This window comes from Mustelus asterias, chromosome 24 (genome assembly GCF_964213995.1).
Source record: "Mustelus asterias chromosome 24, sMusAst1.hap1.1, whole genome shotgun sequence".
NCBI lineage: Eukaryota > Metazoa > Chordata > Chondrichthyes > Carcharhiniformes > Triakidae > Mustelus > Mustelus asterias.
In genome coordinates, this window is record NC_135824.1 from 15,384,420 (window position 1) to 15,405,118 (window position 20,699).

General features: G+C 47.4%; 1 protein-coding gene across 3 annotated transcripts in view; it reads right to left on the reverse strand.

Moving 5' to 3' along the window:
- The window catches only part of agbl1 (AGBL carboxypeptidase 1), a 253,692-nt gene that overhangs the window by 188,578 nt on the left and 44,415 nt on the right, over positions 1-20,699 (reverse strand). For all 3 annotated transcript variants that reach the window (XM_078241332.1, XM_078241330.1, XM_078241331.1), the window contains exons 6-9: positions 13,925-13,962; positions 9,858-10,066; positions 4,204-4,378; positions 684-763 (exon numbers count right to left, since the gene is read on the reverse strand). In XM_078241332.1, coding sequence (XP_078097458.1) covers positions 684-763; positions 4,204-4,378; positions 9,858-10,066; positions 13,925-13,962 — 502 coding nt within the window. The remainder of the gene's footprint in view (positions 1-683; positions 764-4,203; positions 4,379-9,857; positions 10,067-13,924; positions 13,963-20,699) is intronic.

Here is a 20,699-nt window from a genome sequence, read left to right on the forward strand (position 1 = left end):
AGATGTGCTGACAACTCCTGCGAGCACCCGCCTTCTGAGTTATTGCGTGAGTTTGCGATAATGATGGGACAAAATTCTTCTTCCCACACAATTTCATGCACTTCCAGTTCAGGCACGTACCCTCCCGAGCAAGGTAAAATTCTAGCCTATATATTGATTCCATTGTCTTATATCTCCATGGATACCATCTGTTCCCCGAACATCGGGATTCCTCTCACCACCTCCCCCTGCCCCTCTTCTCTACTCTATCATCGGTAGTCATTCTGTCAGCTGTGAGATTATTACCCCTGGAGATATAAGGCAAGAGAACAATGGAATCAATATATAGGCTAGAATGTTACCTTGCTCGGGAGGGTACGTGCTTGAACTGGAAGTGCGTGAAATTGTGAGGGAAGAAGAATTTTGTCCCATCTTTATCGCAAACTGGAAGTTGCTGTAAAGCTCCCTCCAGCCCGCAGCTTAAAACATCCTCAAAACCTTTCTCTTTGACTGTTCCTCAAGTTCCCATTCCTTCTTTTTCATTTTTCTTTTTAACCCTTCTGCGAGAAGCACATTATTTTTCCCTCCTCATTGTGAGGAGCGCTGGAGAAATCAAAGTTCTTTTTAATAAGATAAACTCATACCCAAATCGAGCGATAAAGCTTTGCCTTTTTTTTTACAATCATACTATTCCAGTTACTTACATCTTCATTATACCCTGGCTCTTCATTCGCAGTGTTATCTTCATCATCTTCTTCATCATTTTCTTTGACTGCAACATGCTCTGTGCAAACACACAAATCTGTCAACCCTGTTCTAGTCATTTTTCTCCATAACTTGTTAATTACAACATTACCTAAGAGGTACAATTCTTAAAGGGATGCAGGAGCAGAGGGGCCTGGGTGTATTTGTATATAAGTCATTAAAGGTGGCAGGACAGGTGGAGAGAGCAGTTAATGAAGCATACTGTATTCTGGGCTTTATTAATAGGGGCATACAGTACAAGAGCAAGGAGGTTATGCTTTGTCTGTATAGCGCGCAAGAAACAATACTTTTCACTGTATGTTAATCCATGTGACAATAATAAATCAAATCAAATCAAATCAGGTTGTGCTGAACTTACACAAGACACTAATTAGACCTCAGCTGGAATATTGTGTACAGTCCTGGGTGCCACACTATAGGAAGGATGTGAATACATTGAAGAGAGTGCAGAAGCGGCACGGTGGCACAGTGGTTAGCACTGCTGCCTCACAGCGCCAGGGACCCAGGTTCAATTCCTCGGCTTGGGTCACTGTCTGTGCGGAATCTGCACATTCTCCCCTAGGTTTCCTCCGGGTGCTCCGGTTTCCTCTCACAGTCCGAAAGGCATGTTGGTTAAGTGCGTCGGCCATGCTCCCTCAGTGTACTCGAACAGGTGCCAGAGTGTGGCGACTAGAGGATTTTCACAGTAATTTCATTGCAGTGTTATTGTAAGGTTTTGTTAATATAATAGCAAGGAGATTATGCTGAACTTACACAAGACACCTGGTTAGACCTCAGCTGGAATATTGTGTACAGTTCTGGATGCCACACTATAGGAAGGAGGTGAAGGCATTGGAGAGAGTGCAGTAGAGGTTTACAAGAATGGTTCCAGGGATGAGAAACTTGAGTTATGAAGATAGATTGGAGAGGTTGGGACTGTTCTCCTTGGAGAGAAGAAGGCTAAGAAGAGATTTGATGGAGATGTTCAAAGTCATGAGGGGGCTGGACAGAGTTGGGACAAAACTTATCCCAAGGATCAAGAATGAGAAAAACAAAGTGATTTGCAAAAGAAGCAAATGTACTGCAAGAAAAATAATTTCATACATTGAGTGGTTCGGGTCTGGAATTCACTCCCTGGAAGTGTGGTGGAAGCAGGTTCAGTCAAGGCACTCAAGAGGGTATTAGATGATTACTTGAATAAAAGCAATGTGCAGGGGTACGGGGAATGGCACTAAGTCACAATGTTTGCTTGAAGAGCCAGTGCAGGCATGATGGGCCGAATGGCTACCTTCTGCACCGAAACAATGCTGTGACTCTTGCATCAGCCTTGCTTTCGGCTGTTTGGGGTTCTTACTTTTTCTGATGATGTTCGTCATCTCCTTTCCGTAGATATTGGGCCTTGCTTTTGGTGAGTGAGGATCCCGCCTCTCTGTTGATGTGTGTGTCACCCACTCATTCATGTTGGGACATCCATCTCGAGGGCAGCTACAAAATGTTGAGTGTTCCTGACATACACTATTACCGAGATTACAGGCTGACAGATGGTACTATACAGTTACACAACAGGCCAATGTAGAGTGTATCCACAGACTTACAAAAAACAGCACCTAAACTAAAAGGATTATGTTCAAAGAAATCAACCATGGAAAAGTATTTTCAAAAATTGATGGTATTAGTTATCATGATGGAGAATTTGCCAAAGTGTTAATATAAAATTAGCTTTTCAGAGCGAGAGAAGTTGTTCATTAGCAATTATAGAATCATAGAAACCCTACAGTACAGAAAGAGGCTATTTGGCCCATCGGGTCTGCACCGACCACAATCCCACCCAGGCCCTACCCCCATATATTTACCCACTAATCCCTCTAACCTACACATCTCAGGACACTAAGGGCAATTTTGAGCACGGCCAATCAACCTAACCCGCACATTTTTGGACTGTGGGAGGAAACCGGAGCACCCGGAGGAAACCCACGCAGACACGAGGAGAATGTGCAAACTCCACACAGACAGTGACCCAATCCGGGAATCGAACCTAGGTCCATGGAGCTGTGAAGCAGCAGTGCTAACCACTGTGCTACCGTGCCGCCCCATGACTTAGTGATCATCAGAAACCCTGTTACGTCTCATCCAGCAAGGTGTAACTTTACAAGGACTTCTACAGTGAGACCAGCAGTGTAATAAGTGGAAGTTCCCATCAAATCAGTGATTTCTAGAAGATTTCAAACCGCAAGCTTGTCAGATTGTACTCTATGGAGGAGTGACAATCACTGACAGCAATCATTTTAAACTGCGCATGTGTGGACTCCGGGGAGTGAGATTTTATGACCTCGCTCGCCTTGAAACCATAAAATCCCACCCGAAGTCAATGGACCTTCCCATCGTCCGCCCCTCACCCGCTCCGATTCCCGTGGTGGGTTGGGCGGTAGAATTCCGGCACAGGGCTTTCTCTCCATTTCACAGAGTAATGAAGAGAAAGGCTGACTGCCTGCCAGGCCACCTGGAAAGGTTGGGCAGCCTGGGCACTACACTCATCGCAGCTTCGAAGAGTGAGATGCGACCTTATTGAAACAAATAGGATCGTGAGGGAATTGACAGGATGCTGAGAAGATGTCCTTGTGGGAGAGTCTAGAGCTTGTGGGAGAGTCTAGAGCTGGGAGGCACAGTTTAGAAACAAGGGGTCTGCCAGTTAAGATGGAGATTAGGAGGATTATTGTCTCTCAGAGAGTCATGAGACTTCAGAACTCTGAGAGCAGTGGCGGCTGGTTCATTGAATATAATGAAAACTGAGCTAGACAGATAGCTAATCGACAAGGGCGTCAAGGCTTATGGGGATGGGGTGGTGGGTAGGCAGGAAAATGCAGTTGAGGCCACAATCATATCAGCCATAGAATCATAGAATCCTACAGTGCAGCAAGAGGCCATTCGGCCCATCGAGCCTGCACCTACAACATTCCACCTAGTCCCTATCCCCGTACCCCCAAGTCTTTACCCTGTTAACCCTCCAATTTAGCATGGTCAATCAACCTAACCTACACATCTTTGGACACTAAGGCTGGAATTTTACCGGCACATCCACCCAAGGCTCATAAAGTTGTATCCGAGGCCAACGGAGAATGCCGTTGGGGCGAGCGCGACGCTAAAATCAGGGGCTAAGAGGCAATTTAGCACGGCCAATCCACCTAACCTACACATCTTTGGACTGTGGGAGGAAACTGGAGCACCCGGAGGAAACCCACACAGACACAGGGAGAACGTTCAGACTCCACACAGTCATCCGAGGCTGGAATCGAACCCGGGTCCCTGGTGCTGAGGGGCAGCAGTGCTAACCACTGTGCAACCATGCCGCCCTTCATCTTATTGAATGGCGGAGCAGGCTCGAGTGGTCGAATGGCCTACTCCTGCTCCTATTTCTTATGATCTTATGGCCATTACAAAAAAAAGGTCAGGTCAAGCTGAGAGAAACCTACAGACGCTCACCTTGAGGAGTTGTGCTGGGGCAATCCAGTATCTGGGAATCCACTGAGTTTGGCAGGACAAAGGAATAGTAACTTCTGACCGTAAGCAAAGGAAGAGACTGTTTTGGGTGACACTTGCGCATGATCTGTGTCGCCAACTTGACAATAGGCTGCAGGTCGGTAGTGGAGCCACAAGCCTAGAGAAAGAAGAAACAGCTTAGTGCCTGTAGTTACCCCAGAGCATCACGAGTCAATTCATTCTCAGCCTGGAGACATGGTGTACTTTTTTTTATTCATTCGTGGGACATGGGCGTCCTTGGCTGGCCAGCATTTATTGCCCATCCCTAGTTGCCCTTGAGAAGGTGGTGGTGAACTGCCTTCTTGAATCGCTGCAGTCCATGTTCTGTGGGTTGACCCACAAAACCGTTAGGGAGGGAATTCCAAGATTTTGACCCACCAACTGCGAAGGAACGGCGATATATTTCCAAGTCAGGATGGTGAGTGGCTTGGAGGGGAACTTGCAGGTGGTGGTGTTCCCATGTATCTGCTGCCCTTGTCCTTCTAGAGGGAAGTGGTCATGCGTTTGGAAGGTGCTGTCTAAGGATCTTTGGTGAGTTGCTGCAGTGCATCTTGTAGATAGTACACACTGCTGCGACTGAACGTCGGTGGTGGAGGGAGTGGATGTTTGTCGATGTGGTGCCAATCAAGCAGGGCTGCTTTGTCCTGGATGGTATCAAGCTTCTTGAGTGTTGCTGGAGCTGCACCCATCCAGGCAAGTGGGGAGTATTCCATCACACTCCTGACTTGTGCCTTGAAGATGGTGGATAGGCTCTGGAGAGTCAGGAGGTGAGCTACTCGTTGCAGTATACCTAGCCTCTGACCTGCTCTTGTAGCCACTGTGTTTATGTGGTGAGTCCAGTTGAGTTTCTGGTCAATGTTAATCCCAAGGATGTTGATAGTGGGGGATTCAGTGATGGTAATGCCATTGAATGTCAAAGGGGCGATGGTTAGAGTGTCTCTTATTGGTGATGGTCATTGCCTGGCATTTGTGTGGCGCGAATGTTACTTGCCGCTTGTCAGCCCAAGCCTGGATATTGTCCTGATCTTGTTGCATTTGCAAGATTTAATTTGTACTCTGCTGATGGCTGCTGTTGGAGACAAGAGATATTACTTTCTCTCCTCCAAAGCTTGTCCCAACCAAAGCCATTTCCATTCAGAGCACAGCTTTCTAATATATCTCGTGACCAGCTGATGACCTTTTCCTCATTGCTATGGATGTGAGTTATTAGCGCTTACTAAAACCATACAGCCAACAGGAGAACTAGTACAGTCTGATTAACATCTTTAACAAAGCTAGCAAAGCTCCTCAAAGAGAACAACTCCATTTGGAATAAAGATCTATTGTATCTCGTAGGGGAAATGTTGGTGTAGTGGCATTTTTAAAATTCATTTACGGGATGTGGGCTTTGCTGGCTAGGCCAGCATTTATTGTCCATCCCTAATTGCCCCTGAGAAGATGGTGGCGAGCTGCCTTCTTGAACCGCTGCCACTTTTCACAAGGCACAAGTCAGGAGGGTGATGGAATACTCCCCGCTTGCCTGGATGGATACAACCCCAACAACATTCAAGAAGCTCAACACCATCCAGGAGAAAGCAGCCCCCTTGTTTGCTACCCCGTCCTTAAACATCCGCTCCCTCCACCGCTGCGCACAGCCGTGTGTACCATCCACAGGACTGAACAAGGCTCCTTCAGCCAGCACCTTCCAAACCCACATCCTCTACCACCTAGCTGGACAAGGGCAGCAGATACACCACCCCCTAGCAGTGAATCTCCTCCAAGCCACTCACCATCCTGACTTGGAAATATATCGGCCGTTCCTTCACTGTCGCTGGATCAAAATCCTGGAACACTCTCCCTTACAGCACTGTGGGTGTACCTACACCACATGGACTGTGGTGGTTCAAGAAGGCAGACCACCACCATCTTCTCAAAGGCAATTAGGGATGGGCAATAAATGCTGGTCTAGCCAGCGAGGTCCACATCCCATGGATGAAAATAAAGAATAAAACTTCTCTTCCTTTCTCCCGCATGTGTTTGTCCAGTTTGCCCTCAAACGCATCAGCAGTGCTCTCCTGAATCCCTTTTGTCGTTTCCTCATTCACAAGAATGCAGCCCACCTCAAACCCAGGAAATCAACGGTACAATCTGGGCGGAAATTGAAGGAAGGCAAGAATGAATGGCAGAGTAAGGAAAAGCAGAATGAGTGGGGGCAGCATGGTGGCACAGTGGTTAGCACTGCTACCTCACAGCGCCAGGGACCCGGGTTCGATTCCCAGCCTCGGGTCACTGTCGGTGCGGAGTCTGCACGTTCTCCCCGTGTCTGCGTGGGTTTCCTCCGGGTGCTCCGACTTCCTCCCACACTCCAAGGGAATGTGTGAGTCAGGTTGATTGGCCATGCTGAATTGCTCCTTAGTGTTAGGGGGAATTAGCAGAGTAAATATGTAGGGTTAGGGGATAGGGCCTGGGTGGGATTGTTGTCGGTGCAGACTCGATGGGCCGAATGGCCTCCTTCTGCACTGTAGGATTCTATGAAAAGATACAATGGGTGTGATTTTCTGGCCACGCTCAACACAGGACCAGAAAATTCTAAGGTCAAGACCTGAGATCAAGGGACCTTAGCATCACCCCACCCTGCAAACCCCCCCCCACTCTCCCCACCGGGCGGAACGGAAGAATTACTTTGGATGATTTTCATCCCCAGATACTAATCCTCACATAAAATAAATATATAGAATTTGTAATGCATTGCCACAAGATCCTGCACAAGTTTGATTTGATCCGAACCAGATAGTTTTGTTTGGATTTATTTACCTCTTTCTGTCACGGGACACGGGTGGGCATCACTGGCAAGGCCAATATAAGTTGCCCGACCATAATTGCCCCTTGAACCGAGTGGCTTAGGCCATTTGAGGGTCAACCACATTGCTGTGTATCAAGTGTCACATGTAGGCCAGACCGGGTCAGGATGGCAGATTTCCTTCCCTGAAGGACATTAGTGAACCAGATGGGTTTGTCCGACAATCGATGCTAATTCTCACTGCCACCATTCCCGAGACTAGCTTTTGATTCCAGATTTATTAATTGAATTTAAATTTCATCACCGGCTGTTTTGGGATTTGAACCCATGCTCACCCATGGCGCTAGAGTATTGAATTCCTACAATGCAGAAGAGGCCATTCAGCCCATCGAGTCTGTACTGACAACAATCCCACCCAGGCCCTAACCCCATAATCTCATGTATTTACTCTGCTAGTCCCCCTGACACTAAGGGGCAATTTAGCACGGCCAATCAAACAAACCTAATCTTTGGGACTGTGGGGGGAAACCGGAGCACCCGGAGGAAACCCACACAGACACGGGGAGGACGTGCAGACTCTACTCAGACAGTGACCCAAGGCTGGAATTGAACCCGGGTCCCTGGCGCTGTGAGGCAGCAGTGCTAACCACTGTGCCACCTAGCCTGCGGATTACTGATCCAGTGACACTAGACTTTAATAGCATCTGCCAGAGAGGCAGGTTTGAGCAAAGAGAATCACACTGATTGGGTTGGCGACTGTGGGGACAAGCTTTTAATTTTCTGTGAGTCCTGAAGCCCTTTTATTGTAGATGGGGGTTGGGGCGGGGGGTTTTGGAGTGGGGTGTGGGTGGGGAGGGCGGGGGGTTTTGGTCAGTGGGGGGGTGTTAAATGCCATGTAGCTTTCAGATTGCCGTCAGTATCTCCTTCACAGCTGACTTTACAACTGTTCTTTCAGAGATTCTGGCTGGAATTTTACCGGGTCACCTGCCCCAGAATCAGGGCGGGCGAGGCTCTCCAAACGGCCATTCTCTGATCACCTCGGGCGGGATCTTATGAGACTCGGGCGGGTGAGGCGGTAACACTCCGGCCTCTGTGTGATGTTGCTTATCTACCTCCTGTACTGTACTCTGAACCATTTGGTTACAGTCGAAGAAGGAAAATTCTGTTTAAATCCCATTCGGCAATCGGTGCGGATGTTTTACAGAATAAAAACAGAAAATGCTGGAAAAACTCAGCAGGTCCGGCAGCGTCTGCAGGGAGAGAAGCAGAGTTAACTGCCGGACATTTACTGCCTCACTGTGATGACTTCAGCCAGGCTAATGAGGTTGGCTTGCTACAGTATGAACTACCTGATGAGTCTTCCATCAATAGGTCCAGGCAGCGGGCGATCGACAGGGTCGTCCATCCTGACTGTCTGCCCCTCTACCGTGGCTACATTCACGGCCAGGTGTCCCTGGAGAGGGAGCATGCGATGTCCACGGGCGCGGTTGACGCCTTCATAGAATCATAGAAACCCTACAGTACAGAAAGAGGCCATTCGGCCCATCGAGTCTGCACCGACCACAATCCCACCCAGGCGCTACCCCTACATATTTTACCCACTAATCCCTCTAACTTACGCATCTCAGGACACTAAGGGCAATTTTTAGCATGGCCAAATCAACCTAACCCGCACATCTTTGGACTGTGGGAGGAAACCGGAGCACCCGGAGGAAACCCACGCAGACACGAGGAGAACATGCAAACTCCACACAGACAGGGACCCGAGCCGGGAATCGAACCCAGGTCCCTGGAGCTGTGAAGCAGCAGTGCTAACCACTGTGCTACCGTGACCGCTGGGCACCGCAGGGGCTGGGGTGTATCATCGACCCTGATAATCACCTTTCGGTTCGATGTTTTAAGTTTCCTTTCAACTTTGTTTTTGGTTCGGGCTATTCCCCCTTTCTTTTGGGGAGCTGCCCCTTTTAATTTGTCCCTAAGTTAATTTGAGTTTGTTTACTTGGTTGTTGTCAAAAGAGATACCTGATGAGTCTTCCATCAAAAGGTCCTGGCAGCGGGCGATCGACGGGGCCGTCCATCCTGACTGTCTGGCCCCTCTACCGTGGCTACATTCGCGGCCAGGTGTCCCTGGAGAGGGTGCATGCGGTGTCCACGGGCGCGGTTGACACCTTCCGCGCCTGATGGGCACCGCAGGGGCTGGGGTGTATCATCGACCCCGATAATCACCTTTTGGTTTGATGTTTTAAGTTTCCTTTCGACTTTGTTTTTGGTTTGGGCTCCTTTTGGGGAGCTGCCCCTTTTAATTTGTCCTTCAGTTAATTTGAGTTTGTTTATTATATTGGTACCCGAAAGAGATACCGGATGAGTCCTAATTGGTGGATAATTCAGGGAGCCTCACGCTCCCTATTTAAAGCAGGTGTGTCAGACTCCCAGCCTGCATTCAGCAGGGAGCAACTGGAGAGCTGGCTGTGTACAGATGTACGGTGTAAATAAAGTAACTTGGTGACGGGACTTTCGCCTCCGTGGAGTTATTACACTGGCCCGCCCGAGGCCAAGGGAGAATGCCGTTCCGCGAGCCTCACCCACCCTGATTCTGGGGCAGGCAAGGCAGTGAAATTCGGGCCAACATTTCGAGTTGATGATAACTCTGCTTTTCTCTCTCTCTCTCTCTCTCCACAAATGCTGTCAGACTTGCTGAGTCTTCCCAGCACTTTCTGATTTTATTTCAGATCCCTGGCCTTCGCAGTATTATTATTGTTCAATTGCGCAAGAAGTTTTGTGGTTGTTTTTTTTTCCCTTCAGGGTTGAAGCCACGTACCCGGGAGGTGTTGAGTAGAACTCTCATCCCGTCTGCCTGCAGAAAGGCTTTCTTCCCCATTGCGGTGTTTGTGATATTTCGAATGCAGCTGAGGAGAGCTTTGTGAATGGAAATGTACTTATTCTGTGTATCTCGCTGGTGCCAGTCCTGATACAGTTGCAAGAGCCATTGGATGTACCCATTCTCCAGCGCTCGCCTGCTGTTCCATTCTGAAACAAATAGGAAGTCAGATTGTTTTTTTTGAGCAATTCTTCCTTACACCTTGGCAGCTAAATTAAAGATTGATTGGATCGTTAGAATGATCCCAGAGCTTGGCTCTACATCTGATTAGTGGACAACAGTGTCACCCTGTGGAATAAATGCGTAGTTGCGTGTCAAACCCCTGTGTAACCCAATCTACTGTGTCTTTAAAGTTCATTTATTAGTGCCACAAGTAGTTGCATGTCCCAAATTCCATATACAAGGTCACAAGTCTTCTGCCTCATGTGATAAGTTTAAATTTATTTGTTCGTCTCACAAGTCGGCTTACATTAACACTGCAATGAAGTTACTGTGAAAACCCCTGAGTCGCCACATTCTGGCGCCTGTTCGGGTACACTGAGGGGGAATTTAGCACGGCCAATGCACCCTAACCAGCACGTCTTCTGGACTGTGGGAGGAAACCCGGAGCACCCGGAGGAAATCCACATAGACATGAGGAGAATGTGCAGACTCTGCACAGTCAGTGACCCAAGCCGGGAATCGAACCCGGGTCCTTGGTGCTAAGAGACGGCAATGCTAACCATTGTACTGTCTTGCCGCCCCCAATTTAATTTCCAATCTCCAACGGACCCCATAGTGAACACAATCTTTTATCATATCACCCTAGTGTGACACAGTCCAATTATCTCATGCATTGTGCAGGGAATGTAATTATTGCAACAATTATGCTTGCAGTGATAATAGTGGCGATTGTTGCATTTCTGGACTTAAAATTGAAGATTTTGAACCAGCGTTCACACTGGTTTTTAAATGAGCAAATGTCTTTTTTTTTAACGTTACATTTAAGATCAAATGGAGAAGCAGTAGAAAAATCAAAGGTCAATTTGTACCCCAACACCTACCATTAAAAACAGGCAAACACAGAAAGATCAGAAGCAGCAGAGTGGTTGGAAAGTAAAACCAGAGGCAGATTGAAATGGGGTGGTAAATTTAAAAGCACCGTCACTTGGCCGCTTGGATAGTGAGATTAGAATAAAAGCAAATTACTGCAGATGCTGGAATCTGAAACCAAGAGAGAAAACGCTGGAAAACCTCAGCAGGCCTGGCAGCATCTGTAAGGAGAGAAAAGAGCTGACGTTTCGAGTCCAGGCGACCCTTTGTCTTGTGATTGCCCACAACATTGAGAGCTGTGCCCAAAGCGTAAATATTTCTTTTGTTTTTTACCATTAGAAATTGATCATTGTTCCTTTAATATACATTTTTTATTTGTGGGACATGGGCGTCGCTGGCTGGTCGGTATTTATTGCCCATCCCTAGTTGCCCTTGTTCAGAGGGCAGTTGAGAGTCAACCACATTGCTGTGGCTCTGGAGTCACATGTAGGCCAGGCCAGTTAAGGACTCGAAACGTCAGCTCTTTTCTCTCCTTACAGATGCTGCCAGACCTGCTGAGATTTTCCAGCAGTTTCTCTTTTGGTAGTGAGATTAGAAGCCAAGCAACACAGAACGATTAGAATTTATGCAGCACCTTGCATGAACTCAGCATGGGCTCAATAAACTTTACAATTCATTATTCCCGAAGTTCGGTCACTTCTGCTTTGGAGACAAGTTTGAAGCAGATGGACTTATTGTAATATGCCTTTAAGGCAGTGATGGGTAATCCGGGGTCCACATGGGGCCACCTGGATCCTGAGTGTGACCCACAAGACATGTTGTTGACTGTTGCCCAGAGGCAGGGTTTGCCAGACTCTGCTGATTGCCGTCCGTGTAGTTTTTTCCTATCGGTGTGACTGAAGAGTGACGCACATGAAGCAAGGGCAAGTGAAGTGAGGTGCGTGCTGACTGCTCACAACATTGACTGCGAGAGCTGTACGCTCCCTCTGCGTCCAAAGCGTAAACATTTCTTTTATTTTTACTATTTGAAGTTGACCATAGTTCCATTAATAGACTTTTTATTCATTCGTGGGGCATGGGCATCGCTGCTGGCCAGCATTTATTGCTCATTCTAGTTGTCCGAGGGCAGTTGAGAGTCAACCACATTGCTGTGGCTCTGGAGCCACATGTAGGCCAGACCAGGTAAGGAGGACAGATTTCCTTCCCCAAAGGACATTAGTGAACCAGATGGGTTTTTCCGACAATCAACAATGGTTTCACGGTCTTCTTAATTCAGATTTTTTATTGAATTCAAGTTCCACCATCTGTCATGGCAGGATTCGAATTCGGGTCCCCAGAATGTTAGCTGAGTTTCTGGGTTAATAGTCTAGTGATAATACCACTCGGCCAATCGCCTCCCCTTAAATATATAATTGATTAAGCATTTTCTATAACTCGTTACAAAATATTTGGCGTGTATTAAATGTATTTAATCTTATTCATGGGGTCACAGTTAGTGAACAAGCCTGGTTTCAATCTTGCCGCCACTGAGATGAAGGAGAGCCACTCATGCGGCCCACTCACCAGCCTAGGTGGCCCATTGTTGCTTCAAGGGGATAGCTGCATAACATCACCAGAATGGAAGTGTGTCATGCAATCCAGTTGTAGGTACACTTTAAAGCATAGCACACTCACACAGCTCTGTAGCTCTGATGTTTCCAAGCTTTTTATTCATCTATATCTCTTCACATTGTCTCATTTCTTCATTCTTTCACGGGATGTGGATGTCGCTGGCTGGGCCAGTATTTGTTCCCCATCCCTAATTGCCCTTGAACTGAGGGGCTTGCCAAGGCCATTTAAGAGGGCAGTTAAGAGTCAGCTACATTTGCTGTGGGTCTGGAGTCACATGTAGGCCAGAGCAGGGAAGTACGGCAAATTTCCTTCCCTAAAGGACATTAGAATCATAGAATCCCTACAGTGCAGACAGAGGCCATTCGGTCCATCAAGTCTGCACTGACTCTCTGACAGAGTGTTTTACTCAGGTCCTCACCCTTGTCCTATCCCTGTAACTCCACACATTTGCCATGACCAATCCATTTAACCTGCACCTCCATCTAATATTTGGACTGTGGGAGGAAACCGGAGCACCCGGAGGAAACCCACGCAGACACGGGGAGAACGTGTAGATTCCGCACAGACAGTGACCGGCAGCCGGAATTGAACCCAGGTCCTTGGCACTGTGAGGCAGCAGTGCTAACCACTGTGCCACCGTGCCACTCTTAGTTAGTGAACCAGGTGGATTTTTGTGACAATCGATGATGGATTCTTGCTCACGGTTACTGAGATTGGCTTTCAATTCCAGACTTATTAATTCAATTTAAATTGTACTTGCTGCCATGCTGGGATTTGAACTTACGTCCCCAGTGAATTAGCCTGGAACCTCTGGATTGCTTGTCTTGTGACATCACTCCCACGCCACCCTCTAATCTCAATAAATAAACCCAGAGTATAATTACCCAATCCCTCACAAGGGATTAGCCCCTTTATATCATTATGAAAATGCAACAAGACTATTCACAGCAAACCCACAACAGATAAAGGACCTGTTAATCTAGAATCGCAGCCATGGAGCAGGACAGTTAGAAGTGCAGAGATAAAGTGGAGGATGGGATTACAAGTGAGGCTGAAGTTCAAAGTGCAGGAATCGAGTCACAGCTGCAGGTCAGGAAGGTGCGAGCCATCGCGAAAGGAGTGGAAATTTCAGAGATGTGAAAAAACAGAATGGCATCCAAGCGATTTTAAAGTAACAATCGTCTGAACAATTTCACCTTGTTGCAGATTTATAACACAGACATTTACTTTCTCCTCAAGAATAGACTGGGTAGAAATAACAAGTGTTGCTACAGGATTACCCGAAACACAGCACAAGGCAGATTTTAAATCATTATACGATGTAACTTAGAAAGGAAACAATGAAGTGATTAAAAAAAACTCACTGGATTTCAGTAAAGCTGAAAGAGCTTCTGTGGCAGCTCTGAAAATGAAACATAATATTATATTCAGTATGCAGGCGACATCATGGCCAAATGCCTACTATCCCCCTTTATCAAAATTAAAGTTGTTGCTCCGACATTCCAGAAGCGGCACGGTGCTTCGCACTGCTGCCTCACAGCGCCAGGGACCCAGGCTCGAATCCTAGCTGGGGTCACTGTCTGTCTAGAGTTTGCACGTTCTCCCCGTGTTGCTACAGAATTACCCAAAACACAGCATCAGGCAGTTTTTAAATCATTTTATGATGTATCTTTCATTCTTGAGTTGTAGAATCGAACTAGAATAGAGACCCAATAATGTACCTGAGCCCAGCTTCAGAGGAACACCAGTCACTGCTCAAGTCCAATCTTTCTATTCCACACACAAGTTCCTTTATGTTCTCTCGGAAGGAGTCTGACAGCTTAATGAATTTGAGCGTTTCTCTCACATGGATTCAAGCCAATATGAAGTCGGGAAGCTCCAAGTTTATGCTGAATAGCATTCCCACAGCCAGCAAACTCTTAGCATCCTCACAGTGCAGAAGGAGGACATTCGGCCCAACGGGTCTGCACCGATTCTCTGACAGAGCATCCCACCCAGGCCCATTCCCCTGCACTATCCCCATAACCTCACGCATCTACCTCGCTAATCCGCCTAACCTCCACATCTTGGGACACCAAAGGGCAATTTAGCACAGCCAATCCACCTAACCTGCACATCTTTGGAGTGTGGGAGGAAACCGGAACACCCGGAGGAAACCCATGCATACACAGGGAGAACGTGCAGACTCCACACAGACAGTGACCCAAGGTTGGAACTGAACCCAGGTCCCTGGCGCTGTGAGGTGGCAGTGCTAACCACTGTGCCACTCTGCTGAAAAGATCGATTTAATTTAGTCTGGAGTGGACGAGAATCCAGGCCCATACTTCTTTATTCATTCATGGGATGTGGGCGTCGCTGGTTAGGCCAACATTTATTGTCATCCCTAGTTGCTCTTGAGAAGGTGATGGTGAGCTGCCTTCGGAGATGAGGTACAGGGACACCCACAGTGCTGTTAGGGAGGGAATTCCAGGATTTTGACCCAGTGACAGTGAAGGAACGACAATATATTTCCAAGTCAGGATGGTGGACAGCTCAAGAGGGGATCTTCAGGTGATGGTGTTCGCATGTGCCTGCTGCTCTTGTCCATTAGATGGTTCTCAGCCATGGGTTTGGAAGGTGCTACCTAAGGAACCTTGGTGAGTTGCTGCAGTGCATCTTACAGAGACTACCCATGGGTGTCACTGAGCGTCAATAGTGGAGGGAGCGAATGTATGTGGAAGGGGTGCCAATCAAGCAGGCTGCTTTGTCCTGGATGGTATCGAGCTTCTTGTCTGTTGTTGGAGTTGTATCCATCCAGGCAAGTGGAGAATATTCCACCACACTCCTGACCTGTGCCTTGCAGATTGTGCACAGACTTTGGGAGGACACGAGGTGAGTTACTTATTGCCAACTTCTGAGCCTCTGACTTGCTGTTGTAGTCAGTATACTTATAAGGCTAGTCCAGTTCAGTTTCTATTCTATGGTAACCCTCAGGATGTTCATAATGGGAGATTCAGCAATTCTATTGAATGTCAAGAGGTGACGGTTATATCCTCTCTTGTTAGAGATGGCCAGTACATGGCACTTGTATGTTAATTGCCACTTGTCAGCCCAAGCCTGGATATTATCCAAAAGAGAAAATGGTGGAAAATCTCAGCAGGTCTGGCAGCATCTGTAAGGAGAGAAAAGAGCTGACGTTTCGAGTCCAGATGATCTTTTGTCAAAGCCCAAGACAAAGCTTTGACAAAGGATCATTTGGACTCAAAAGATCATAGAACATAGAACATAAAACATAGAACATTACAGCGCAGTACAGGCCCTTCAGCCCTCGATGTTGCACCGACCAGTGGTACCAATCTAAAGCCCCTCTAATCTACACTATTCCAATATCATCCATATGTTTATCCAATAACCATTTGAATGCTCTTAATGTTGACGAGTCCACTACTGCTGCAGGCAGGGCATTCCACGCCCTTACTACTCTCTGAGTAAAGAACCTACCTCTAACATCTGTCCTATATCTATCACCCCTCAATTTAAAGCTATGTCCCCTCGTGCTAGCCAACACCATCCGAGGAAAAAGGCTCTCACTATCCACCCTATCTAATCCTCTGATCATCTTGTAAGCCTCTATTAAGTCACCTCTTAACCTTCTTCTCTCTAACGAAAACAACCTCAAGCCCCTCAACCTTTCCTCATACGATTTTCCCACCATACCAGGCAACATTCTGGTAAATCTCCTCTGCACCCTTTCCAACGCTTCCACATATTTCCTATAATACGGCGACCAGAACTGTACGCAATACTCCAAATGCGGCCGCACCAGAGTTTTGTACAGTTGCAGCATGACCTCCTGGCTCTGAAACTCAATCCCTCTACCAATAAAAGCTAACACACCGTACGCCTTCTTAACAACCCTATCAACCTGGGTGCCAACTTTCAGGGATCTATGCACATGGACACCCAGATCCCTCTGTTCATCCACACTACCAAGTATCTTATCATTAGCCCAGTACTCTGTATTCCTGTTACTCCTTCCAAAGTGAATCACCTCACACTTTTCCGCATTAAACTCCATTTGCCACCTCTCAGCCCAGCTCTGCAGCTTATCTATGTCCCTCTGTAACCTGCCACTTCCCTCCACACTGTCTACAACTCCACCAACTTTAGTGTCATCCGCAAATTTACTAATCCATCCTTCCACGCCCTCATCCAGGTCATTAATAAAAATGACAAACAGCAGTGGCCCCAAAACAGATCCTTGTGGTACACCACTAGTAACTGAACTCCAGGATGAATATTTCCCATCAAGCACCACCCTCTGTTTTCTTACAGCTAGCCAATTCCTGATCCAAACCACTAAATCACCACTAAATCAGCTCTTTTCTCTCCTTACAAATGCTGCCAGACCTGCTGAGATTTTCCAGCATTTTCTCTTTTGGTTTCAGATTCCAGCACCCGCAGTAATTTGCTTTTATCCTGGATATTGTCCAGGTCTTGCTGCATTTGGACATGGACTGCTTTAGTATCTGAGGAGTCACAAATGGTGTTGACCATTGTGCAGTCATCATAAGGTCACCTCTTCTGATCTTACGATGGAGGAAGGTCATTGATGAAGCAGCTGAAGATGGTTGGGCCTAGGACACTCCTGAGGATCTCCTACAGTGATGTCCTGGAGCTGAGATTGATCTCCAATCACCACAACCATCTTCCTTTGTGTCAGGTATGACTCCAACAAGAGGAGGGTTTTCCTCCGATTCCCTTTGGTTCCAGTTTAGCTCTTTGATGTCCCACGTGTCAAATGCGGCCTTGATGTCAAGGGCAGTCACTCTCACCTCACCTCTGGTGTTCAGCTGTTTTGTCTATATTTGAACCAAGGCTGTAATGAGATCAGGAGATGAGTGGCCACGAAACACACACACGGGTTGCACGGAAATTCCCACCCCTCATTTTTAGGTATGCCTAGTATAGTTCCTGGTCTACCCGCTTGCACTCCTCATTGAACCAGAGTTGTTCCCCTGTCTTGGCAGTAATGAAAGGGTGGGGATATGACAGGCCATGAGGTTACAGATTGTGTTTGAGTGCAATTCTGCTGCTGCTGATGGCCCACAATGCCTCATGGTTGCCCAATCTTGAGTTGCTAGATCTGTTCAAAATCTATCCCATTTAGTAAGAAGTCTCGCAACACTAGGTTAAAGTCCAACAGGTTTATTTGGAGCTTTCAGAGCACTGCTCCTTCCTCAATCTCCACTCACCTGATGAAGGAGCGGTGCTCCAAAAGCTCGTGATTCCAAATAAACCTGTTGGACTTTAAGCTGGTGTTGTGAGACTTTTTACTGTGCCCACCCCAGTCCAACGCTGGCAACTCCACATCATATCCCATTTAGCACAGTGGTAGTGGCACACAAGACGATGGAGGGTGTGAAGACGGGACTTCATCACCACAAGGTCTGTGCGGTGGTCACTCCTACCGATACTGTCACGGAAAGATACAACTGGGACAGGCAGATTGGTGAGGATGAGGTCAAGTATGTTTTTCCCTCTTGTTGGTTCCCTGACCACCTGCTGCCGAGCCAGTCTAGCAGCTGTGTCCTTTAGAACCTGGACAGCTCAGTCTGTATGGAGCCAAACTTGGTGATGGGCATTGAAGTCCCCAGAATACATTCTGCTTCTCTGTCACCTTCAGTGCTTCCTCCAGGTGGTACTCAACATGGAGGAGGTTCATCAGCTGAGGGGGAGATGGTACATGGTAATCAACTTGCTCATGTTTGAGACTTCATGAGGTCTGGTGTTGATGACTTTGATTTGATTTATTATTGTCACATGTATTAGTATACAGTGAAAAGTATTGTTTCTTGCGCGCTATACAGACAAAGCATGCTCTACATAGAGAAGGAAAGGAGAGAGTGCAGAATGTAGTGTTACAGTCATAGCTAGGGTGTAGAGAAAGATTGACTTAGTGCGAGGTAGGTCCATTCAAAAGTCTGAGGGCAGCAGGGAAGAAGCTGTTCTTGAGTCGGTTGGTACGTGACCTCAGACTTTTCTATCTTTTTCCCGATGGAAGAAGGTGGAAGAGAGAATGTCCGGGGTGAGTGGGGTCCTTGATTATGCTGGTTGCTTTTCCGAGGCAGCAGGAAGTGTAGACAGAGTCAATGGATGGGAGGCTGGTTTGCGTGATGGACTGGGCTTCATTCATGACCCTTTGTAGTTTATTGCAGTCTTGGGCAGAGCAGGAGCCATAACCAAGCTGTGATACAACCAGAAAGGATGCTTTCTATGGTTCTATGAGGACTTACAGGGCAACCACCTCCCGACTGATGGTGGGGAATAAGTGATGATAATGCTATTGAATGTCTCGATAGATGATTGGACTCATTCTTGTTGGAGATGGCCATTGCCTGGCACTTGTGTGATGTGATTGTTACTTGCCACTTCACCTCTTGATTAGGAACATAGGAGGTCGGAGGAGGAATAGGCCATTGAACCCTTCAAGCCTGCTCTGATACAATTGTGGCTGATCGAGTTTAGGTCTCAACTCAACCTTTCATAGAAGAATCATAGAATCATAGAAACCCTACAGTGCAGAAGGAGGCCATTCGGCCCATCGAGTCTGCACCGACCACAATCCCACCCAGGCCCTACCCCCACATATTTTACCCACTAATCCCTCTAACCTACGCATCCCAGGACTCTAAGGGGCAATTTTTAACCTGGCCAATCAACCTAACCTGCACATCTTTGGACTGTGGGAGGAAACTGGAGCACCCGGAGGAAACCCACGCAGACACGAGGAGAATGTGCAAACTCCACACAGACAGTGACCCGAGCCGGGAATCGAACCCGGGACCCTGGAGCTGTGAAGCAGCAGTGCTAACCACTGCGCTACCGTGCCGCCCTTTGCTGCTGTCCCATCGCCCTCGACTCAAATCTAACCCAGTCTCGGGTAAATTCGTGAAGACAGCCCACACTGCAGCCTGGGGAAGAGAACTCCACAGACTAATGACCCTCAGAGAAACAAATTCTCCTCATCTCCATCTTAAAACGGTTGTCCAATTATTCTTAAACTATAAAACCAACCCCCCACCCCCTGCCTTCCCACCAGTCTCATCTCTGCTAACAAAGAAGGTCAGACTTTAATATTTCAGTTTCTTTTCCATGGGAATTTTGAAAAGTGTTTTTGGACAGTTGCACCCATTTTGAATGTCAGTTTGGCTGGCAAGGACTCCCTGCCCGCCTCAACTGAACTCAGTCACGGGGGATGAGTATCTGTGTTTAAAAAAAGTTTATTGATTAGTGTCACAAGTAGGCTTACATTAACACTGCAATGAAGTTACAGTGAAAATCCCCTAGTCGCCACACTCTGGCGCCTGTTCGGGTACACTGAGGGAGAATTTAACATGATCAACGCACATAACCAGCACGTCTTTCGGACTGTGGGAGGAAAACGGAGCACCCGGAGGAAACTCACGCAGACACTTGGAGACTCCACACAGACAGTGATCCAAGCCAGGAATCGAACCTGCGTCCCCTAACGCTGTGAGGCAGCGATGCCCAGATCTTGCTCACACTGGTGGACGCTTGGGCAAAAGCAGCGGCCAGCTACATCATTTTAATTGCAAATTCTGACCTTCAGATACAGCTTAGCAACCGTGGCTAACACAGCATCACAGATAGGCAGCGGGAAGCATCTCCAAGGCAGCCAGATAGTGTTTCACTTAGAGCAGCCTACAGTCAAGAAAGTTTTCAGGATCAAATGCCTCGGTATTTGAGTTCGTCAGCAGCCACTTTGTACAAGAGTATGGGATCCAAGGTATCCGACTATTTACTCGTAAGTCAGTGTCCCCCGCACTGTATTTATAGGATAGATGCGGCCCTTCATTTTAGTGACTTCTTGCCATGGTATTTAGTCCTGATTATTAAAATTGTAGCACAAACAAGCAGGAGGTGCGGACACAATTGGTGGTGACACGTTATGCTTTTAGCCTGCTATATCTTCCACCTAATCATACGTTTCCCAATCTCTGGAATCGGTGCCCCTGTAAGTGCCTTATGCCTCTGCATGTCGAGAGGGGATCCTGTTACACCCACTGGGTCAAATGCTGTTATAAAGCTGAGCCCGACTGCTGTCACTTAGATTCCAAACATTCCATCCGAGGAACA